This window comes from Olea europaea, chromosome 1 (genome assembly GCF_002742605.1).
Source record: "Olea europaea var. sylvestris chromosome 1, O_europaea_v1, whole genome shotgun sequence".
Taxonomy (NCBI): domain Eukaryota; kingdom Viridiplantae; phylum Streptophyta; class Magnoliopsida; order Lamiales; family Oleaceae; genus Olea; species Olea europaea.
The window spans coordinates 11417293-11442578 of NC_036237.1; the positions used below are offsets into that span (position 1 = coordinate 11417293).

Sequence of the window (25286 nt, forward strand, 5' to 3'; positions counted from 1 at the left end):
CCTTTATTCTTTTGCAAAAATAGTGGCTATGGATTCTCAATTTGTGAACCAGATAACTGTGACGTTAACTATGAAAAATCAGTTAACCTGAGTCAGGCATATGGGACAGCATCCTAAATGGATTAAGTTTAATGCTAATGATATGTCCATTCCATTCGTGGTAAAGCCTAGATTGAGGATAAGATAAGGTATCACAAACTGACGGTATTTTTGTCGTCATTGAAAAAACAAGAGTAAGAAGGAGATATATTTTGATAAGTTATTCTCGGTCATAAATTTTCGACGTAGGCCTAGGCAAAAATCAATTTAAACCGATCAATTGATTGGTTGATCGGTTTGGGTTGGGGTTGGTTGGAAAAATAAAATTTGAAGTTGAATAAGGTTGGGTCACGCATTATAAACTAAAATTATACTAAACTCGATCTAACCCAAATCGATGAATTTAAAAAATTAATACCTAAAATGAAAATTTTAAATAGACAAAATGGTAGAGACAAGAGAAAGATTTAAAATGTACAAACGTCCCTTTTTTACATAGGTTGAATGGCATGAATACTCTGTCCAAATACAAAGTTATTTAACAATAAATTAAAAATTAAGGAAATGATGATGAAATGAATAAAAAGAAAATGCTTCGTAAATTCAAATTTATTTACACATTATTTTTCAAAAAGAATTATTTATATAGGTTAAAAATAATGGAGGTTTTTCAAGTGACTTCAAACTTCAAAAAAAATTGTCCAAATTAACTAATAAAATAATTGAATCCAATTTGAATCGAGCCTAAACTCAAACCAACCAACCCAAATTGACCCAAATTTGATCAATTTTGGGTTGGGTTGGATTTAAACACACAATTGGGTTGAGTTCATTTGATTTTAGATCAAATCGATCATGTTGAGTTGTGTTTGAATTGAGTAAAAAATCGACCCAACTTAATCCACACCTAGCCCTCGGACCTCCCATTTTGTTTTGTCGGCAAAATTATCATAAGATAATTAGATTGTGTAATGAAAGACACCACAAGTTTGACATCACCATTGAGAAGGCTCTCTTTAGCCTCACATAAAATATCCACGTCTTATCAATGCACCACATCCCCATTCCAAGGTCCAACTCCCCCATCTAAAAGCTTGGACGTGCTTATTATACTATATACACATTGATGTGCATAAAAGTCATTTTTCTATAAAGTAATTCAAAACCTTCTAGTTAATAAGTTTTGGTAGTATAAGAAGCAACTTTAAGAAATTTAAGTGCATGCTTTACACATTTCCATATGAATTCATCTCCATGGAAAGTGGAACATAACTGAAAACAGACTTGCAAGTCATAAAGGATAAACAGTAAAAAGTCATCTATTAGCTTTGTCTTTTGAATAGCAAAAGCAGAAAATGCGAACATGAGAATCTATTCAAGCTTGATGTTGTTATAAACAAGTGCATATGGTACATTAAGTGGCGTAAAGAGCAAAGAAAAATAGTCATTGCAGATGCTTCTGATTATATATTCTGATTCGCATGCATGAGAAAGTCATCGAAGAGCAATGTGCATTACCGCATAACGTGGTCACATTGAAGATTCCCAACTTCAATGGAAGATATTTGAGACAGAAATTCGTCCATGAAATATACGGCAAAAGGGGGAGAGCTTAAAAACCATCATTTTGTGAAGCAACATCTTTGAAGTCGCCTGTTGGAATGAGGAAATTAAACTGTTTCTGATGTGATTTAGTCTCTAGCCAAAGGAGACATCAAATTGCAGAATTGGAGTGGAATTAAAAATGTCCCATGGACAAGGTTCAATGGGGCTACTACATTGGATTTATTCCAAACCCCTCCCTATTATGCGTAGTAACAATCGTACTGATTAGATGATGAGTTAATGTTCTTAATGTTTATTATATCTGATATTCAATGGGGTGTTTAGATACAGTGCACCTTTGACAGAAGCACCTATTTGAGTGTGGAAGTGGGGCCACTTTCGATAAAAATTGAAACTAATTCTCTAGAGTACTCAATGAAATTGGGAAAGTTCACTGTCAAAATGAACACAACCGCGAGAACTCAATGATTGTTTTAGAAGTCATGTGAGTGTCCTATTTTCTCAATTTGCAACTAACATTGTATAGTCCAAGGCATAGTTCATTCCATAATTAGAAAACTTAATAGAATATACAAAGTCAAGGTTCAATTCGATAGATACCTAAGCCTGCATGATTTTTACCATACTCTAAAATAATATTTATATTTATCTTATTTATTTCATGTGGAGGCTTATTAGATATTTGTACAATAAGTATAATATGTGAAAAAATAATTAATTTAGATGAAATACTCAATTGGTGAAAAGTGTGAAATTTGGGGAGAGGTTGGGGGTTTGGGTTACATCCTATGCAATAATAAAAAGTCCTTGATTGAAGTAAATTTTTTTATTTATTTTAATCATTTTCGAAATTGTTTAATGGGTCAAACTAGTCAGTATAATATGAACATTTTTCAACAACCTACTATCAATAACTCATTATCTACATTCCATTAAAAATTGTAAATCTTTCTGGATCATTGTGGAGGCAATTATATCTAATCTGCCTATATAAACACACATTTGATTTTGGAAAAAAGACGTAAAAAATAAAATTATAATTTTCATACTCAAGTTTTATATATATTTTTCTGAAGTACACTTTAGAGTTCTAAAACCATTTGTGATTGCTGCACAAATGATTTATTTGATCGTTGTATTCTGGGAGTAATTGTCCACAAAGTTCGTAGCAGTTATCGACAGACAATTTCATTTTAGAATATCGTGCTGTCACGAGACTCGATTAGTCAAAAAATTTTATTTCTGCATTTTACTATTTTGCAAGTTACTGCAAATAGTTATTTTCCAACAAAAACGTCTTGAGAGTTCAACTTACGAGTTAACATAATCTTGAACCAAACTTCATTTATTGCATCGATTTATAAACTAAAAAGTCGAGAATGGATGATATGAGAAATGGACAGAACGGATGCCTTGACAAAGATTCTATGAGCACTCAACATTAAAAATGAATAGCATGTCTTATTTTTAGAAAATGCATGAACAGATTTTAAGTTGAAAATTCCTCATGTTTACACATTAGATTCCCATTTCTAATAATTAAACCTACAAAAGATTTTCCCCAATTGATATCAAGTATTGTTCATTAGTATTATTGATCCCAACACGTTTTAATAATTATTAGAGATCATTAACTTAGAAAATATTAGTTATGAGAAGACCAATTACATTTTAGAGCTTTTATTGAACTCACGACCGTATTAGCGACCAAGCTTCTTCACAAACCTCGAGCATAAAGCAACCACCTTGAATCTCCACATGGAAAGTAGCTGTCGAGAGAGAGGCAAACAAATAGCGGAATAATTCCTCTCCCAAAAGTAAGTAAAATGTCATTTTTAACAATTGCATATGCTGAAAATATTCTAAAGAGAATCAATCACACCAAATCGCAAGAACAAAAGCAATTATTTTAAGTAGAAAAGCTATCCCGATGTGAGGAATAAAAATCACGAGATCCAATTCAGTCAAAACATTCACTATCAATCAAATAATGGGTACACCAAGTATTCTCTAGTCATAACTAGAGGCTATAATGTATATTTCTTCAAGATAACAACAATCTTGACAAAATAATATGAAAATCAGAAAAATATACTCTAGAAATTTGGTTATTGTTCACACACATTAATCAATGTTCTTGAACTCAAAATTCGATCTCCAACTTTCTCTATCCTGTGAATATCTCCTCCAAATTACAGCTCGATCGGACCACGAACAACTCGGGATCAGAGCTTTAATGAAATTTGGGCATGGGGAAAAAACTATTTTTTTTCTCTATTTTCAAAAACGGGTTGTACTCCTACTTTCTCCAATCTTCTTACATGTATATTCATCATTAAGGTCAAAACCCTAAATGGGCTTTAGGCTAAAATATAAGATCTCAAACATGGGCCTACCTCCTCGTAAGAGGAAATTACCCAGCACTAGCAACATCTGAGGAAATAGAGTATCACTCCAACTAAGTAGTCAAAGGAGTTGATAGACATTCTGCAGCAAGAAATACTTGAAAAACACAAGAAAAAATAGTAACAAAGAAAATTAAGGACTTAGTGAGTTACTTGAGATCCTCAATCTTGTTCAGGGTTCTTGATAAACCATGAGTATCAGTAGGCTTCTTCATATAGACTCTAGTGGCAATCTTTTGAAAATAAGAAGCAGATAACCACAAACTAAAACTAACCAAATCGTTGTAAATAATGCTAATAATGTCTCTGTTCAAGCGCTTTTCTATCTGGTGAACATCCAGAAGATCCCATCTCACTCAATATCTTGGGACTAACAGGGAACCAATAGAAGGAACTTCGATTATAGCAGGGTGTAAACATAAAAGCTATAACATAGTTGTCCATGCTTTCAATGCTAAATGGTATAGACCCCAAAACAGTTGCAAGACACAACCAAAAGTTATGAAACATTGAATATTAAACTGATGTAACTCCATAACATTTCTTGACCAAATAAAACTTTGTTATGTATATAACTCATATAAAGTGAAACACATGTTTACTAAAATAAACAGGCTGATATACGGTATATGGGATATTTTTTGACTTTTCTTCTAAAATCTTGTACGGACCATAAAGTCTTGTATGTGCTAGGGCTAATGTAATCCTATTATTCAATTGGTAATAAAACAAATCATCTCCATTTCGCTCCTGTGGATTTAGACACGTTGCCTAACCACGTTAAACTCCTGTGTTCATTTCTTTCTTTCACTTCTCTATTATATATCATCTAATCATCGTGTATAAAACATAACAAACTCATTCTTCTATTTTTATTTATTCGTTATTATTACATTTCGAATTCACGAATAAAGAATGTCATCAAAAAGAGTTGTGAATTGCAAAATTTTACAAATAGAAGATCAGGGTGTTGTTCAAACATAACCTTCTAATGGAAGTATTAGGTATCTAGGGGAAGTCAAAGGGAGTTCAAAGAAACTAAGGAAGGTTTAAAGAGAAAACTTATATAGAAATTAAAGGACAATATATAAGCTGAGGATCAAAGGCCCACACTGACCCATTAACTATCCAGCGTTTACGAATGCTAGCCTGCCACCTTAAAAACACTAGAGTTTTAATTTCGTCCTTGTAAATTTGAAAAGGACTGCAAAGATTGAAAGAAATAGCCTATTTGATGATGGTTGAATTCAAGAAGAGATAGCAAGCACGCACCTGTTCAAACTTTCGAGCCCTTGTAAATGCACTCATACGTGTATTTTACGTAACTACATCTGGACTAATGCCCTTCAGAGTAATAACACGGCTATTAGAAAAGAAAATGCATATTTAAACAATGTGATGAGGACGGCCATCTATATTTATTTTCTATTCGGACTCGTATTTATGTTTATGTAATTGGGCTTGTATAATGGATTTGGACCAAACCCTTTTTCTTTAGGTTTTTTTTTTCGCTATTTAAATCTGATTTGTTGGTAATTGAGATAGTCGATGATCGAATAAAATATTTGGTGGCTGGTTGCAAACTTTTCCCCATTCCTCTATTCTTTTTTCTCCATCTTCTACTTTTTTCTTCTTCTGCCATCTCTGCTGATATCTTCTTTCCTATTGAATCGTTTTCTCATTCTCCATTGGTGTTTCTATTAGTGCTGTATCACAATGCATAAGTCATTGAATTAAATCTTACGCTTTATCTCTTATGTGATGATAAATCGACAGTGCCTCTCTATGCCTTCCAGTAATACCAAAAGCGTTGATCAACACATTTAGCATTATTAGGTTTGGTTCCATTTCTTCTGCTTCCATAAGTTGTAGAACCTTAATAGTTTCCTCACACAATACCTGCATTGAAAATATAAATTCACGAGGCATACAAGCCTAGATTTAATTATGTCATGTTCAGAGTAAAATCTCAATAACATAGATTGAACAGAGATAAAGTCATCTGCTAAGCACAAGCCTTTCATGTCCTAATATCAGGCACGATACTTCTCGTTGCATTCTTTAAAAAACTTCCAATGCTTCTCCTGATTTGCCATATTTTCCAAAATTATCAATGATGCAAATACATATTCTCTTGTCCATTGGTATCACCATCTCTCGTATCTCCCTTACAACGACAATTGCTTTCTTCCATATCCCACTGTCTCTATAAAGTACAAGGGACCACCTGTTTGGCTCCCAGGTTCCCGAGTGCCCTGGCGCAACCTCCTACACACCCGAGTTGATAAGCCAAGATATAATATATAAGCATGATAAACTCTCGGTAGGAAGCTTGCAACCATATTTGCTCGATGGACAACATTAATGCACTTTTTAGTAATTTAGCCTTAAGCCCGCAATTAGCAATATTGTTACAACCCAATTTTCTTAGTCAAAAATCAAAAGTTGACTCGTCAAAGTCAAAATCAAATAAGGACTAAAATGTAATAAAATATTTTATTTGGGTTATTTTATATATTGGCAATATATGAGAGTTAAGTTGGATACAATTTAAAGTTGGGGATTTACTACTTTCTATTAATGGAAGTTAAAAGGATTAAATGTCATATTAAATTGAAGATGAGGGGCTTCCATGCAAATTTTTGATAGTGGATTACAAATGTCAACTTAACAATCCATTGTTCCATTTCACATTACATATATACACATAATTTTATTTGTTACTGAATATAATTTACAGAGAATTTTTAATCTCTCTCTTTAGAAACCCTTCGTTCTCTCTAAACTCACTCTTTCTTTTCTTTTGGGGTGTATTTAAAAGAAAAGAAATGAGGCTTTAGTTATAGTAAAAATTTGGCCATCCTTCATTAATTGCAATATGTCCATTTGTCAACAAGAATTACAAAAATTTGGAACATTTATTTTTTGGAAATTTTGTTGGTCGAAAAATAAAAATAAAAAAATTTGAGTTTACGCGTAACATTATTTCTTGAAAGAATGTAGTGAAAAAATTAATTTTGGAAAAACGTATTTGTGAAAAAATGAAACCCAAAAAGAGCTTATTGTATTTTGCTATAGCCATTCATAAATGGATTATTATTTCGATTCACAATCAATGTCCCCAAGTTATAAGTTATTTTGTGGAATTTTCTAATAAATTTGTCCACCATTATTAGGTTTCTCTACATACTCATCTATGTTGATTTCAGAATCTATTTGTATACGACAGATACATTTAGTTTAGAGAATGTTTTACTAAACTTTCATGAAAGATTTTGTGGCATGCTTGAATATAAATTTCGGTTCAAGATTTTTAATTGAAAAATAATGAAGTTTCAAGAACTTGTATTATCACTTTGTTGTTCCATGTCCCAAATTCCGTATTTTGTTGCACTGCATGCTCACAATTTCAATCATAATGGAATGAGATTATTATCTACAATCTATGTGCCAAGATTTGTAAGTTTTCATGTAAAAAATATGGTCCTAGACGCCGTTCGATTTTGGTGTAATTTTCTATACGAGTTTTCACCATTTTTGTCATTTTTCTCTCTCTTGTCCAAGTGACCAAGACAACTTCATGGAGGTTTATGATGAGTTGATGGGAGGTTGAGGGTAATTATAAGTTTGACGTTCAACTTGAAATCATTTTCTCCAACCGACTTTAATGTTTTGCAGGGTGACCCACGATATGTATTTTTATAATTATTATGAAACTAATTAGTTTTTTCAATTATTAAATTTGATAAATGAGTTGTTTTGACAGTAATATAATAAGTCATTTTTTGGTGGGGATTAAAATTAGATTTTTAGAAAATTTTGATAGAAGTTGATGAAATACGAGATTGAAAAGTTGTAGAGCTCATTAAATAAGTGATTAAAATTAATTGCTAACATTGAATTAGATTAAAATTTTAATTTTAATCAGTACCAAATAGAGGCTAAATATATAAGTTTGGTTACTAAAAAGGATAAAAATATATATTAAGAAGAGGAAATTCCTTATAGGACACTTCTAGAGTGAAAACTAAAAATAGTTCAGACGTCAGAGTGAGAAATTGAATTTTGTCCAATTTGTAATCCTTTTTTAGATTTTTTTTTTAACAAATATACTCCAATCTCTTTAAGAGTATATGAAGTTGTTCGTGTTAATTTTTGCATAAATTTCGAATTGTTTAAGCATTATTGTCAAATTAGACAAAGTTAACAAAAAGTCCAGTACATCTAGACAATCCTTCCTTCTCATACGAATTCAAATCATATAGAAAGTCTCGTCAAATCAGATAAAGTTGACAAGAGTATTTCCATTTAACCACATTTTCTCTTCCTTTTTGCACAAATATCAAATAATCTAAGCATTGTTGTCAAACTTAGCAAAGTAGCAAAAATTCTCGTCACCATTATCTGGATTGCCTAGAGAACAATTAATAGAAGAGCATCGTTTCATTATGTATGACTAAATGGCTATATTATTAAATTTTTAATGGGAAACAAATTTCATTTTGACAAAAATGTTGAGTATTGATAAAAAAAAGAAAAAAAAATTCCAAAAAATAATAGATCTAATTAAATGACAAAAGTTACTTAAATTTCTACCCTTTAAAGAGGAAATTAAGCCCAATCATGATATTTTGTATTTAAAAGTTTGAAAATCAAGTGTTACGAAAATAATTTTACAAATCAGATACTACTTAAACTCATCTTAAATAACCCCTCCTCCCTCCCCAACTCTCTTTACTGTTTACATTTTCCATACTACTAGAATGGTAACTATCGAGCAAAGCCACCAAGAGAATCACAAAGAACTGGAGGAAGACTTGCCACCGCCACAATACCTTTCAAAGATGACCATCCTTCCTCATCTCCACCACCTTCGTATCTCATACTTTCCTCAGCCAAAAAAATAGTCTCCCTAATTCTCTTTACTGTTTACACTTTCCACTCCACGAGAATGGCAACGATCAACAAGCCACCAAGAGAATCACAAAGAAGTGGAGGGAGACTTGTCGCCACCACAATATTTTTCAAAGATAACCCTCCCTCCTCATCTCCATCACCTTTGTATCTCATACTTTCTTCAGCCAAAATATTCCAGAGGGTTGCGTGAGTTTTAGGAGTCACAAAGAGGTTTGGGCTTCATCGAAATGCTTCAAGATTTGTATGTGGAGTGGACCAAGTTGTTATTTTGTGCAGTGAGTAAGGGTGGAGAGGGATGACAACATGATGGTGTCGACCATTCCCATCCTTCGTAATCTGCGTGGGGTGGTATTGGGACTGGCAGGACGGGACGGGAAGGGGTAGATCTTTTGTCTCATTTATTCACCCGTTTATTTATTTATTTCTATTTTTTTATATCTTTAGTTATTAAATATTACTACTTTTGTTTTGATTCGTTAAGAATAACTCCCGTTCTCTTTAAAAATAATGATAAATTTATTTGATAAAAAAAACGTAAATTTGAATGGGGCAGATAATGGGTGAGGACCATGTTTTCCATTCAGGTTCCGTCCCCGCTTAGGGGCAACGGCCCCTACCCCATCCTTACTTATCTGATTAGGCAGGTAATTTCCGTCCCATTTAGTTCAGAGCCCGCGAGTATCATGCTAAATATATTTTTTGCCATCCCTAGGAGTAGAGAAGTTGGTGGTGGTCGAATTTTGGGTTTATGGTGGTTTTTGGGGCTAGATATGGTGGAGACAGGTTTGTAGTGATGATGGTGATGATAGGAAGTTGGTTGTGATGGTAGTAGGTTCGATTACAAATCTGTAATTTTCAAAATTGTTATTTTGTGGTAGCTTTTGGTTTTATTTGTCGATTTGAAGTGATCTCTTTGAAGATGGTGGTGGCTGCAGAGTCTTGATACTATATTTCGGGATGGTGATGGTGAAAGCTATGATGGTGATGGGTCGTTTAAGTGTTTGTGTTAATATAATAAGTTACTACCTCAAAAAAAATTCACATAATCCACATTACAATTTCAAAATAAAAAATAAAAAAAATAAAAAAAAAAATTACATGTCATGTAACATGATTTAAATGTAAATTAAGAGTATAAGTTACTAAATGTATGGTTTTTGTAAATAAATTACATACATGTCAAAAAAAAAATATTGTTAAGATATAAAAAATTATATACTCATAAAAAATGTAAATTTTATAACAAAAAATAACAGATTTGGAGGACACCGAATTTTGGAGAATTATTTTATTTTATTATCGTAATGTTATAATATTTATCGATTCACCTAACTTTTAAAAAACTCGACCCCAAATATTCCATAGTTGTGTAATTAACCCCTGTCACAGTTTAACTAAACAAATTAAGGGAAAAATTCATTTCTCAGGTGTATTGTTTACACCAATGCAAAAATCTGGTAAACAGTTTAAAATTTCAAAATTCAGGTTTATATTTAGTTAATTAAAGATAATATTACACGATTAATGGTCACAGACTTATATTTGTGGGTCACAGATTTACTTACTGGTCACATATCGTCAAATTAATTGATTACATATTATTTCGAGATCACAGATCAAAAATTTTGTGAGTCACAAATTATTTCAAAGTCACAAATTAAAAATTTTATAGTCACAGATTATCAAATTTTAAGGTCACGGACCAAATCTTTAAGGTCACAAATTATTTTATAATCACATATTATTAAATTTTAAGGTCACAGGCAAAATCGTTGGTTACGTATAACAAACTCTCCACTCCCGATCTCAATCCACCATCAATTCTTGATCACAGAGCAACCAAAATAATTGGTCACAAACACTATTACACTCCGCCCTGCCACAACACCACCACGACCACCGCCAACAACAACCAAAACGACTATCAAAATACATCGACCGACTGCACCACACCACACCATCACACAATCGCCAACCACCATCTCGCCACCACCAACAAATTTTTAGTGACATATACCTAATTTCTGATCACAAATCAGCGAAATAGTTGGTCACAAATGTCTAAATGGTTGGTCACAGATTCGAAACACCCCACCACCAGTGCACCACCACCCAATCACCTCTTGCACCAAACCATTGCAACCACCACACTCCTGCAACACTACACCCGATCCCGTTCCACCACAGCAAGCACCACATCACCGGCCATCCCTCACCATTGCAACACAAAACCCACCACCACGGTAAAAGAAACCAACCACCACAACAATGAAAAAAAAACACTAGATCCCGTCACCCATGCCTCCACACACAAACCACCATCCACATCCACCCATCGCCACCGCAGACTACAAAGTAGATCGCAATCGAAAAAATTAACCTGAGGCGACGAGACGACCATACAACCACAGCAATGCCGCCTCGCCTCACTACACTTCTCTACTTCGCCTTGCCACCAGATCGTCTTGCTCAAGCTCCGCCATCTACAGCAACAAAGCCGAGTCTGCACTACATAGCTTCAACGACAGGAGCATCGTCTTGCTGTGCCTGGAATCTCCCTCAGTGATGCACCACTGCACCCGTCGCCTTGCTGCCGCCGTTGAGGAGTTTGGTACCGGATGAGGGGAACGGACGGAGGCGACGCCGATGAGGAGAAGTTCATAGAGAGAAGCGGCTCTGTGAAATGATTTTCAGAATTTTAGGGTTGAATTAGGGATGAAATATTTTGTATTAATATTATTAATATTATAGTTAAATTAAAACATGAAATCTACATTAAAAACCATCTTATCTGACTTTTGCATTGGGATTTTTAAATGCCTGGAATTGTGTAATTTCCACACAAATTAAATAGTAACCCATTTCGCTATTGGCCCAAGCCCGTTACTTCTCAGCAGCTGTCTGGCCCAATATACACAAATTGGGCCTACTTTAAAATGTAGGGTTTTAGATTAACCCTCCTCCCACATAAAACGCCAGACGCGCCTCAATCACACAATTACCAGCAGAGCCGGTTCGGCAGTTCCACCCCCGTTCCAAACGCCGCTGTAAGTGTAACCCTAATAATTCTTCATTTGATGTCTATGCCTAATTATGTTGTATGTAGATCAGCCTTTGTTGATATGAAAATCATTTATATCAATTCCCATGTTAACGCGTTCTTATGAATTCAAGTGAGATTGAAACTTCCCAGTTGAAACGTTTTCTTTTGTTTGCTGGGAAATGAGTGTAGGAAAATGAAGTTAAAAGGTGCTGAACGCTTTTAGGTTTTTCTTTATGTAGTCTGGGTACCTGAAAAATAATATGATTTGAGCTTATTCAACTGCTTGAGGGTGTTCCGTGGTTTACCTTACTTTTCATTTTATTATTTTATTTTTTATTTTTGTGTAGCCTATATGATTTTCTGTTATCTGTTTCAGGAAAATGAAAACTTACGAATTCCGAATTATACCTGGTTTCGTGATATTTAGAGTTTGTTGTTTTTGCTTGTTTCTGCTTCTTCTAATTCTAATATCCCTTCAATAATGACAGCTACTTTATATTTGTCATTTCATAAATATGCAGTTTCCATCAAAAACTATATTTGACTGCTCAAACAAGTGTTAATTCGAAAAGGCTTTTAGTAATTTTGTATGCGAAGAGATTCAATCTACCTAAAATTTTTAAAAGAAGTTATTAGTGCGTGTGATCTGTAGAGGCTTTTATATTATTCTCATTGTTGCTGATATATGTGATATTCATTAAATTCGTAATGCATCTGTTCAGGTGCTGTGAGTTCATCATGCAAATGGTTACTTTTAACACAGTATTTGTAAATGTAGCATATATATTTACTATGGTTTTCTTGGACTGTGTTAGGGTCTCAAAAATATTAGTTATATGAATTATTCAGTATATATACACTTTAATCATGAAACATGTGGATGACCAGTTTTCATTTTTTTGGATTTCGTTGTCCGATCTGATGTGCTGAAAACAAAATCATTTTTTTTTTTTTTATTCGCATTCATGTGGCTGCATATATCAGTTGATTTTCTAGATCCTGCTTTAAAATTTCTTTGATTTATCATGATTGTGGAGAGCCTATTTTTAGCAGGATGGGATGGCTGTTTGAAAGGTCTAATTTTATTTCTCTATCCGTTTTACAATAGGTAAACCATGGTTAAGCACAACAATGTCATTCCTAATGGACACTTCAGAAAGCACTGGCAGAACTATGTGAAGACATGGTTCAACCAGCCTGCTCGCAAGACCAGGAGAAGAATAGGTCAGTGACTATTTTTCTGCCTTATTTCTTTCATTAACAAAATATTTGTATAATGCTTGTTTGGCTTTTAGTTGTTACTCATTCTAAATATTTGATTGATGTCTTGCTTGATTCTTCTTTGATTGATATGTTTTTCAGCTAGACAAAAGAAGGCTGTGAAGATCTTCCCTAGGCCTACATCTGGACCTCTTCGTCCTATTGTTCATGGTCAAACCTTGAAATACAATATGAAAGTCAGAGCTGGAAGGGGATTTTCTCTCGAGGAACTCAAGGTGAGATTTTTTTTAGCTAAAATGCAAGTTTGACTTCAGTAAATACCTTAAATTATTGCTGCCTTTGCTTGGCTGTTTTAATGGTTATGCTGATTAAGTGTTTTATTTCTCTTAGAAAAATGAATTTTGTCCAGAATATCGACATTTTTTAGTTGTAAATGAGTGTCACCTTTGTATTATTCACTAGATGATTTCAAGAGATTGCATCACGGACTTTCCTTTCTGATTTTTTTGTTATATCAACTTTCTAATGGACTTGTAGATATCTCTATCTCTGCTTATATAAATGAGTGTCACCTTTGTATTATTCACTAGATGAATTCAAGAGATTTGCATCATGGACTTCCCTTTCTGTATTTTTTGCTATATCGACTTTCTAATGGACTTGTAGATATCTCTATCTCTGCTTAGTCCAAGTTCCTAGAAGTATGTGTCATCACTTTTCCTGTTGCTTTGTGTGTTACCATTTGAATGCTGCTTGTGGTGTTTTATATAATTCTCTATGCTACAAACAGGCTGCTGGAATCCCAAAGAAATATGCTCCAACCATTGGCATTGCAGTTGATCATCGCCGTAGGAACAGTTCTTTGGAGGGTTTCCAAACTAATGTTCAGAGGCTGAAGACATACAAAGCCAAATTAGTTGTCTTCCCAAGACGCACCCGCAAATTTAAGGTACACACCCTTTCAGAACAAAAAAATTCCCTTCCCTTTAATATGTAAGACAGTTCAAGAATGCCTTTCCTTTCTGCAGGCTGGTGATTCTGCTCCTGAGGAGTTGGCAACTGCCACACAAGTGCAAGGTCCTTACTTGCCTATTGTGCGTGAGAAACCAACAGTCGAGCTTGTGAAGGTTACGGATGAGATGAAGTCGTTCAAGGCATATGACAAGCTGCGTATTGAGCGAACGAATGCACGCCATGTTGGTGTCAGGGCCAAGAGGGCTGCCGAGGCTGAGAAGGAAGAGAAGAAATAGTGAGTTTTAGCAGCTGCGGATGTCTGAATCTGCTCTGTTTTTAGAAACTGAAGTTATTTACTTTATTTTGTTTTGGCCAGTAATTCTAGCAATTATAAGGTGGAATGTATGAATGTTGAGAGATTTTGTCTTTACATCATTTTACGTGGATTTCCCTTTTCACGAAAGTCTCTTTCTTGGTGTTTACATGCTGTTTATTGAGGAATAATTGAAATTCAGAACTATGTTGTGGTATGAGAAATTAAATGACGTCGCTGTCTAAATGTGAATTGTAATGCTTAAGCTTTCCCTTTCCCCAACAACCACATGGGAAAATTGGAATACGAGTCTAATCTTCTTTGTTGATAGACATGAAAGTGCAAGTGCATCATTACTGGCAATATTTAGTTCTTTGTTGATAGAGTTTGTTGATGGGCATCAGAATCTCGTAAACTCATTAGAAGAGCTCAGCGTGAAGGTGAAATTCGAGGATCCTGGAGACTTAATTGATACAAAACCTGTAGTTGGTTTCTGGATAAGGTTGTTCAAAGCTCAAAATCAAATGCTGCAAGGATCGAAAGTTTAAAGAGCCGTTTGGTCTCAAATTTCTTCAATTAGTCATTTTATAATTCAGATAGATTAATTAAGATCCCTTGACAAAAGTAACAATTTAAATAATATGATGGTAGTCTTTGCTCTGTTACTGACTGAATCCATAACCATATTTCTGGTCAAAAATATGAAATCAAATACAGAAACAACATAGTACAACGCATGCTAGAAGCGAGTTTTCAAAAAACTGTTCAAGAGAGCTGTAGAATTGATTCTCCATACCTCCTTGCAATCCATATGAAAAGAGTAGATTCTTGATCTTCACTTAAAAACTAGATGAGCTTCTTCTTTTGAAAGAATGACTTCAAATGCCATAGTTGGAAGGCAGCCACAGACAGACAAACAAAGATAGAAAGATAACTAAAGGTGGCCATCTTGGAATAAGTTGCTGTATTGAGAGCTTGCATTTCAATCTCCCTGGGAAAGCCAAACAGGAAACAAATAAACGCTGTGGTGTAGACGAACTTGTAGAAAATTACAGGAAATGGGACTAGGACGATATTCTAACCTTTCACGAAGATAGAACATTTCATCATGAATGGACGTTACTGTATCAAACAATTTCTTCAACTCGAGCTCCATTACCTAGAGGTGGAACCCAAAAAATAAAAATAAAAATGATTTAGTCCTAATTTGTATTTGTCTCAAATACATTTCAAAAAATGTTACTCGTAACGAGGGCTACTTTCAAGAGAAGAGTGGTGACACATGTCACTACAGGATTCTCAAAAGGGTAAATTTTAACAGCTACTTTTGAATCTTCGTTAGCATCTTGCCAATTTTTAAAAAGTGAATTCTTACTTCGATCTTTCCTTTCTTGGCGACATTTGACCAATCCTTAGCTGCAACACCAGATTTCCACTCGAACTCGATTGCAATCATAAGCGCAGGCCAATGTTCTGGTGCCCAGAAACAAGCTATGTAACCACCCTCCTCATTCGCAGTAAACGCGAAAGTTCCAGAAGCCACATGATCCGCATGGTGATATATTCCCCCGTGGGCCGAGGTCACCTATATTTCAATAACAAACCAACTCTTACTCTAAATACAGCACAACCTATATAGATTTACAGAAAAAATTAAGGAAAATGTGAAGTTGAATTGTATAAATGGCTTACGCGGACATTGATCTTGTAGGTGTCGGGAATTGGATGACCGACGTTGGGATTGGCGACAGAGTACTTTCCGACTGTCATGGCATGCTCCATGAGATCTTCTGTTATGCATTTTGTGGTTCCTGATGGGAGGTCGAAGCGAATTGAATGAACCACTGGTGAAATTATCGTAATTGTTAGACCTAGGAAAATCAGAATCGTGGGATTGAGTTTCAACATTGTGCTGTTGGATTAAAGATAAAGAATGAACGGAAGAAAGAAAGAACAATATTAAAATATGACTATTTTTGGAACAGAAACTGTTGGAGATCCATTCTTGCTGGTTCGTTACACTCTCACGTTTTGTTTTGAGAGCATGTTTAAAAAGTAAAAATTCTAAAGTGTAAGATAATTGAAAAAATTGAGCAGCTGGTCCCCCATAAAGGGTTGCATGAAATGCATCAAAATTGAGGAGCTAATAGAACGCAGTATTGAAGTGCTTCTTCTTTTCACTGTTCTCCACTTGAATAATTTAATCTCATAGTAAACCCTTATGGAATAAAAGATTTGCTTTTCACTCAAGCATAAAGTTCGAAAAAATGAGTCCATGCGCAGGGCGGTCCTGAAAATTTTTAGGCCCTAGACGATAAGTTATCATGAGGTCCCTACGCATAATTTTTTTACAAGTATATTGGCATCAAACATGGTGTTTCTCATGATAAGAAACATTATACCTTTGATACTCATCGTTTGATTGGATCGAGAATCAATTTTCGTTTTCAAGAAGTATAATACAGGGGCGGACCCATTAAGGGCCCAGTGGGGGCAGTTGCCCCCACTGAAATTTCAAATAGCTTGAGAAAAATTCCTAGACAAATGTTGAGTATTTGGTCCAGTGGTTATTATTGCTTTAGAAGTAGGAACTAGAAAACCTCGAGTTCGATTCTCAAAATATTCTTTTACTTTCACAATTTATGTTAGCTCTTTTTTTTTCCTTTTTTTTTTTTTTTTGTTTCGCCCCCACTGGAAAATAATTTTGGGTCCGCCCCTGGTATAATATAAAGATTTTATGAAAATTAGTTAGGCATGGGGATGGTGCCTACTATTTATTATCAAAAATATCTTATATTTAAAAAAAAATCAAAAGCAGCAACAAATTGAAAGACGTTATTGGTAGAAAGGCCCCTACTTTATTTGCACTACCATAAAATATCTATGTAAGAAAATTGAGGAAATTCCATAATAGTGATTTTTGGACTTTGGAAAACTTTTTGAGGCCCCATTTCATCCTGAGGCCCAGAACCGGCCTTGTCCATGCGTAGAGGCCGACCACCCATACCAAGGGAATGACAGGCTTGGCCATGCTTTTCACATTCGAGATTGGATATATTTGGATGATTCAACATATTTTGAAACCTCAATTGCAGCCCATAACGCCATTGGGAATCAAATAGAACTATTGCTACGCATTCTTTTAAACTCATTTGGACAACTAATCATATTGAGAATAAATCGGTATTATTACTATACGATGTTTTAACTCGATTGAAAAGCTAATTGTAGAATAATGCTAATTGTATTGGGCCATTTCTATTTTTTCATTTTCATTTTCTTTTTGAATCAGTCATTTCTACTTTTCTCACTAGCATGCCAAAGTTTTCATTTTTTTTATTTTTATTTTTATCTAATTTGCTCATCACCTTCTCTTTTGATAATTTTCTTCTTGTGTACGAATTGTGTTGACTTAATGCTGGAGCAGATATGCATCACAATACGTGTCACGTCTAGGGTCCCACTGATGAAAGATATTGAGTGATTCATAAGGACAAAATTAGATGTCAACCAACTAGGTTTAGATAGAACCAAAACATAGGTGGAGTTCAATTGATCTCAGTGCTTTAATAAAATACCCGCTGATTTAAGAAAAGGGACTGCTTTTAGATTGTGGCTCTAATAATCTAAAGGGAAAAGCCATACTGACAGCCGTCCCTCCAATAAGGGTACAATGTGGGCGCCCGTTTTCCCCCGTCTCCAACCCTGGCCAAGAAGGAGGGCCGTAATCTAGACTATAATTCAATACCGAAAGTATTAATTTGACTATTAAAAAATAAAATTTTATTTCGAAAGGACCATGCCCTTCTTTAGAATAAATGCAACCCGGAAACTTTCATATGGAACGAATTTTGTGACTAAACTAGTTGTCATTTTCGAAAATCTTTTGGAATAAGCTTCATCAGAAAGATGGAAGGTTAACTTCTTAAACTTAATCTTACATGACAAAGGACAAATACAAGCATTAGTCAAGCCAATAAGAAAAAATAATCAAGCTAAAAGAGTGATTCACACAATAATGATCCAAGATAATTAAACTTGTTTGATCTAACTAAAAATTAGACTATTAGTAGTTTTAATAAAAGCTAATAAAATAAGAGTGATTCATACACGAATGATCCACGACAATTAGATATGTCTGATTTAGCTAAAAATAAGATTTTTAGTAAATTTTAATAAAAGTTAATTAAATGGGGGTGATTCACACACAAACAATACAAGACAATTAGACATGTTTGGTTTAACTTAAAAATCAGATTAAAAGTTGTTGGTCTCAGAAGATATGGGGTTGAAAATGTGTTTGAGATTTTAATCTGAAATGCACATTGCAAACAGAATACAATAGCGAAAAATTCTTAAGCAGCTCTTAATCCCTTATCAGAATACACAACTATAAAACTGAAATATTCTGGATACAATTACAAATAGAAGATTTTGACCTCTTTGCTCTATTTCACATAATACAAGGACCCCAAAGAAAATTTCTTAAAATAGTAAGTTAATCCTCAATCTTTAAAAAGAAGCAAGTTGATTCTCAATAATCACTACAATTGCATAATTAGTCTCAAATGACAAAATTATATTCAGTAAAAGTCTCTAAAAAGTCGGAGGTTTTACGTGATAGAATTTATTTGGGAATAATGAGTTACTAAATAGTGTTTTTTGGAGAATGTATGATTAAAAAGTAAGAAAATTTTATTGGTTTGTGTGTAAAATATTTTATTGTGAAAATATGTGGTGGGGAATGATACTGTAAAAAACAATTTAATTTTTTAAAGGATGACAACCAGGAACCTGACTTTGAAAATTAGGTTTTGCCTCTTGCGTGGTTCTCAAAATTTGAAGTAAGTTAGGGGTGTTTTCTTTGTGTTTCAATTTTGTATTTTGAGTTTTGAATTCATTTTGAGTTTTGTGTATTGAGTTTTTGTTTTGAAATTGTTGAAAATGCATTCTTTTTGTTAGTTTCTCAAAACAAAAAAAAATGATTTTTTTTTTTTTGAAATTTTGAGAATCACCACAACACCACCTCAAAAAAAAAAAAAAATTAATTTTTAAATTTTTTTGAAATTTTGAGAATCCCCCCCCCCCCCCCCCAAAAAAAAAAAAAAAAAGGATGTTTCCCGCGTTTTCAATTTTTTCAAATTTTACACTGAAAACGCCCAAAACGACAAAAAAGTCGTTTTGTGTTTTCTTCACAAATTTATTTTTTTTTCATTTTCGAAAACAGGAAAGAGAACACATTTTCAACGTTTTGAAAAATCGAAAACAGAAAAAGCCTGAAAACAGTAAAGAAAATAGGGCCTTATATTTTCATGAAGGCCATGTGATATTCTGGGGAAGATTTGGATGTTCGGTCACTTGAGCTGTGCGCAACAATTCTAATTTAAAATTTGGAACCGACTTGCTATTTAATTAATAAATTGAATACCAATGATGCAAATTTCTCAAAAAAAATTAGGAAATTAATTCAACACCATTCACCTCACCTCCTTCTAGATTCTCTTATTTTTCAATTTTACTTCACCCTCACTGAATTGTTGTTGTAGCATCTAAATCGAATAAAAGTTTGGATCAATTTCGCATCTAGCGGTGCAAACATGGGAGATTCTCCGGACGATCGAGTCGCGGGAGACGATATTGCCAGACTGGTGGAGCAGGCCAAGGAGTTGCAGGACTCGGCGGCGGCATTAATCTCGCGCACTTCCCGCGAAGAAGACGAGCTCCGCCAGCGCGTTGCCTCACTCGACTCCCACATCCAGTCCCTCCGGAACTTGAAACATGACGACAAAGTACATAGTAGAGTAATGTTATACATGCATGTTCAGTGTTTGTTTATTTCTGATTTTGTTTTTATTTTTAGCTGGATGAGGAGCTGATTAAAGCGAGATACATTTTGAGTGAAGGTGATGCAGCGGCATTTCTTCCGAGCAAATCTCATGGTGTGTTTTTTAGTTTTCTTTTTTTCTGGTCTGCGGGATTTATATAGACGTGAGAATGAATTAGTGTTCTTTATATATGCAGGAAGCTTTTTGAAGATGTTTTTGGGGCCGATTAATGTTCGGGCAACTAGAAAAGATGTGCAGTTGAAGGTGAAGGATGAATATAATAATTTCAGAGTATGATTTCGACCAAAAATATGTCTTACCAGTTTATATTTTGCTTGAAAACTTTATCTATTATATTAATATGAGTGTTGTTATTGCTGAAAATGCATATAAGTAGGTAATTTTAAGATTAAATTCTGAATTTTGGGGGATATAAGCTTGTGATGGCAAAGTAATGGTCGAATAACAAAATAAAGTATTTAGTACCCATGTTTACAATGATTGAAATGGTAAGCAATTGTTACTATAGGTATGTCAAATCTAGCGGAATGTTCACTTATATACAGTCATCAAGGGGCTTATCATGTTAACACAAAAGAAGATATAGGTAGTATATTAAAAATCTAGTTGCTGTTGATAATTCAAAATTGCTCTCAGGCAAACTGACTATTTCTATCTTAGCACGTTTGTTGTGAATTGTTCCTAAAAGATGATGTAAAAGTTACTCGAGATGCATTCCTGGTTCCCTGTAGGAAATATATCAGTTTATTTTTCGTTTTTTTCCCTATGGTCAACCCAAAATCTCCACAAGCCATCCTCTCTCTTCAAAAATGGAACATAGGCTTCTGTGTTGACCATATAATTCAAGCGACATTGGTTCATGGAGTCCCAAGATGGTGAGAACTCCAACCTATATGTTGTTTACTCTCTCCTAATGAGAAAATGGAGGGCGAATAGTGCATTATGACCCATGGCGGCCTGCCTGGTGGGGGTGGCTCCTCTGTGGTGGTTGTGGGTTATAGGGCAGACTACTTTACAGTGGAGCCTCACCGGCATTGAGGATGAGTCACGAGAATAGGATATTTTTCTAAAGAGTCGTCTTTTTAATTTCTACTATCATGTGTATGTAGAAAAGGCCTATTGTAATTTTGATAAAATTGCTTAGTTGCTTGTAGAAATTGTGTCTTGATGGGGATTTAAAGCTTTCACTTTCACTGGTTCTCTTAATATTTGATGACGAAGCAGTTGTGCATGTAAGATGCTTGCTAACTATTGATCATGTCTAATATGTCTCATGGCAGGATAGGACGTCATTTTTGTTCCTTTTTTTCCCATCGCTGCTGCTGATGTTAAGGTCATGGATTTGGGATGGATGTCTGCCTGCATTGCCAGTACAACTTTATCAGGTATACAGTATTTTTTTCTCAATTTAATTTTTGTTGGCAGTCATGCTTTTTATGGGGAAGTATGCTGAGACTCTTTGCTTCCCTTCTTAATTTCTTTACTCCAGGCATGGTTGCTGTATCTCTACACAGGTTTGGCATTGAGAGAAAATATCCTGAGAGTTAATGGAAGTGACATACGTCCATGGTAATTGTATAAGACAATCTCCTTTTTATTTTTATTTTTTATTTTTTTGGTGATGTGGGATGGGTTGGGATTTAGATCTCTGCGTCACACTTGACTTTGCTCTTCTTTTTTCTATCGTAGAATTAGAAGTTTAAATTTTTGGTTCTCATTCCATCATGGATGGAATTTTATGTAGAATGTTATGGTGATTGGGTGTATCTGATTGACTACTGTTTAGTTAAAGATAGAACTGGAGTGGTCAATGATAAATTGGAGGCAACATCAATACAATTAATTTGTTTGTGGCAAATGCCACAGGAGTTGATGCAGAACACAGAATGAGAGAGAGAGAAATAGGGAAACATGGAAAAAGAGAGAGAGAGGGAGAGAGAGAAATTTGGAGAAGAAACGAAGAAATTCTGTAATTCAATTTCAGTAATCAATAATAATGTCATGAACTTTAAATCTAACTGAAGTAGTAAATAACGAAGTGTTAATTAAGAAAAAAATAAAATAAAATTTACTCTAACTCACTTCTATTTTTTAATGTTATTGAGCTCGGAATACACTGGGACTATAGCACCTTATAAGCTTAGCTGAACATGCTATCTGTCAAACTGTAACTTCTTCCGTGAGATACTTGTGGCGCTACTTTTGATAAATGAGAATCTAGGTCCGGGAATTATTTATTTATTTATTTATTGATTTTGGTTGTTAAATAATATGGTGAAGTTCAAACCACCTATTATTTGGCAAATTGTTGGGCAACGTTTCTTGATCTTTCTAATTTACTTTCTGAGCAGTGCTTTGGTTAGTTCAAGATTTCTTTTGAGGTAGTAGTTAAAACTAAAAGGTGCCAAAGTTGGTCAGATGGGTTACTTTATGCCTGTATAGGTATCTCAATTTAGGAAAAAGCTACATTTTGGAGAGATGTAACTGGTCATTCTGCTCAATAGACTCAGTTTCCTATGACTATGGTAATCAACCTCGTTTTGTTTGGGAGGTATAAATTTCTTGAAGAAGTATTTTTGTACCCTCGTTGTATACAGGTTGCACCATCATTGAAACAACACTGCCACATTAAAACTTGAAAGTAAATAAAAGGTACAAAAAGTTGGGAGATTATGAGAATTATGGAGCTACATTGTCTAATATGAAGTGTATAATTGACTTGAATATGTGATATCAACTTTATTCAGCCAGTATTTCTTAAGCTTCTTAATTGCTGTATTTAGATTCTTCCTTATACATGCTAATTGTTAGATCTTTCGCGTTCAACTTTCTCATGCGTTCTCTTTAATTACCAACTAAAGATGGAAGAGAGTCTCAGTGGTGTGCCCGCTTGCATACGCGTTTTCTTTCATGCTCTCTCTTATGTTCATTAAATTTCACCTCCGTTACATGCACAAGGCATTGAATATTTTGAAGGCATCATGTTTTTACTTCTACAGGTGGATCAAACACCATTATTGTGCTATGGCTATGGCCCTTATAAGTCTTACTTGGGAGATAGAGAGGGGACCTGATTGTGCCCAGAAACAGGTGTTTATGCGATGTCATTTGTCTGCACAGCATGCACACCAACCTGACTTCTCAAAAGCTTCTATTTATGTCTTCAATGCTTAGTTTCGTCCTGTTTCTTTTCTTTTCTTCTGTTTTTGTTAGATAATCGGAAATCAAATTGTTCATCGCAGAGAGGTGTACAGTTGTTTCTAAAATGGGCAATTATGCAAGGAGTTGCAATGATTCTCCAGAATAGATACCAGCGGCAAAGACTATATACACGTATTGCTCTAGGCAAGGTGTAGTCTCAAAATCAAGTTTTTCCGACAAGTTCTTTTGTGCTTTTTCTTCTCTCCCTGATTGCTTGAGTTTTAAAAGTTGAGTTATCCTTGATTCAAAATTATATTAATTCTGATGAAGTTACGGTTTTCCATGCATAAGGTTTTTATCAAGACATGTAAACAAGTTTATCAAGTTTGTTCGATCAATTTACACTTTTGCATGATTGTTTATGCTCTCAAATGGGGTAGAGGTGAGCATTTTCCTCGTCTTTCAGCTATAACTAATTTTATTTTCAGAATTTACTGTGATCTGGATCTGATAGAGGTCCCAGCTTCTTCATCCTCCCATAATAGTCGAAGCTGTGGTAAAATATATTGCTTAAGAACAAATTCTGGCATATAAACCAGAAATCTGTCTGACATGGAATTTTTACTTCCATCACTTTCTTGCAAGGTTTTTACATTACTTTATTTGTGACATTTTTAAGATATTGCTTTTGCTTGTAGGCCAGGAGAATGGATGTTGTCTGGGGAGAAACTGCTGGAGTGGAGGGTCAGTTACTGTTGTTGTGCCCTATACTCTTCATCTTGCAGGTATTGAAGCTGCTCGACTGTTTGTTTCCACAAAAGCACGAATTTTTGCTTTAGATGTTAAAATATATGCCTCTGTAGTAAAAGATGCTATCTCTAGAGGTCAGCTTGGCGAATACCCTTTCAAGACACTGAATCTTCTCAATGGATACAAACGTTTCATCTGTATATTCCATGCTTAGCATCGTTTTAAACTCAGGAAAGGATCCAAGTTACACTTAAGCATTTTGCTTTTTGGTTTCAGGGTTTTGAAGCATATGTTGGAGTCTTATTGCTTAAAACTGCACTTGCCGGATTCTTCTTTGAGTGGCAGGTAGATAAAATTATTAAATGCACAATCTTGTATTTTTATATGATTATCTTTGCTTGTTTTTACGTTGCAAGTTGACTCTTAACTCTTGTTTTTATTTCATTTTTATTCAAGCAGTTTGTTAAATATATATTTTATATCACAGTTAATCAGGTGCTACAATTCACCAATTTCAGGTGATTACTTGTGGGATTCTTCTGATTATAATGGCTGTTGGAAATTTTGCCAACACGGTACAGACACTAATGACAAAGTCTCGTGTTAAAGCAAAAATTAAGAGGGGTAGAAGCAAGCATTAAATCAGGGATCTTAATGGCAAGAGTTTCCTGACACGGTACAGACTATTATATGATGAGTCTGCTAACGTGAGGATGTAACAACTTTAAGCAGAATTTATTGCGTCTGACCTTTCTATGCATAGGCAATTAATCGTGACCTTACAATGTAGGAATCAGACATTTATTAGTTTGTAACAGCTGTAACAAAAACTAATCACCCTGCTTTTGTGTGAATACTTAAAATCTTACTATGTACTAAACATGCACTTGAAACTTAGTCTACCACAATGATGTGTATTACTTTGGTTTTTCTTTGGAAGAAGTTTTGTTCCTTGGAACATTTGTCAACTGGTTTCGTGTAATAAATAAAGTGTGCACATTATTCCAGATGTTTGATAATGGAATGGGTGATTTATGATATGTAAGCTTTGATACTTTTTGAGTTTTGATAAATTTTTTACTTCATTTTCA

The 25286-nt window shown here is 34.4% G+C and overlaps 4 protein-coding genes across 5 annotated transcripts in view; 3 read left to right on the top strand and 1 right to left on the bottom strand.

Annotated features, from left to right (window-relative positions):
• The first annotated feature begins 11876 nt into the window (after positions 1-11876).
• On the top strand, positions 11877-14687 carry LOC111394062 (60S ribosomal protein L13-1-like). Of its 2 annotated transcripts, none has more exons than XM_023019844.1 (5): positions 11877-11974; positions 13079-13194; positions 13333-13466; positions 13982-14140; positions 14220-14687. In XM_023019844.1, the coding sequence occupies exons 2-5, from the start codon at positions 13086-13088 to the stop codon at positions 14439-14441; spliced, it is 624 nt and encodes a 207-aa protein (XP_022875612.1). In that variant the 5' UTR covers positions 11877-11974; positions 13079-13085; the 3' UTR covers positions 14442-14687. The 2 variants fall into 2 exon arrangements, with proteins under 2 accessions (XP_022875612.1, XP_022875620.1); XM_023019852.1 differs by having other exon boundaries at positions 11913-11974; positions 13076-13194.
• LOC111394079 (probable ribonuclease P/MRP protein subunit POP5) overlaps positions 11898-25286 on the top strand; it is a 79389-nt gene continuing 66000 nt past the window's right edge. The window contains exon 1 of the mRNA XM_023019868.1: positions 11898-11974. The gene's annotated coding sequence lies outside the window, so the exon portion shown is untranslated. The remainder of the gene's footprint in view (positions 11975-25286) is intronic.
• On the bottom strand, positions 15074-16507 carry LOC111394054 (transmembrane emp24 domain-containing protein p24delta9-like). Its single transcript, XM_023019836.1, has 4 exons — positions 16151-16507; positions 15834-16043; positions 15541-15617; positions 15074-15449 (listed from the first exon to the last, which is right to left on the bottom strand). Exons 1-4 carry the CDS (start codon positions 16364-16366, stop codon positions 15305-15307), a joined length of 648 nt encoding a protein of 215 aa, XP_022875604.1. The 5' UTR covers positions 16367-16507; the 3' UTR covers positions 15074-15304.
• Positions 19927-25233, top strand: LOC111394043 (transmembrane protein 120 homolog). The gene is made up of 10 exons (XM_023019830.1): positions 19927-20247; positions 20319-20397; positions 20480-20574; positions 21585-21689; positions 21794-21873; positions 23304-23394; positions 23547-23654; positions 24144-24230; positions 24472-24540; positions 24714-25233. The coding sequence occupies exons 1-10, from the start codon at positions 20056-20058 to the stop codon at positions 24834-24836; spliced, it is 1029 nt and encodes a 342-aa protein (XP_022875598.1). The 5' UTR covers positions 19927-20055; the 3' UTR covers positions 24837-25233.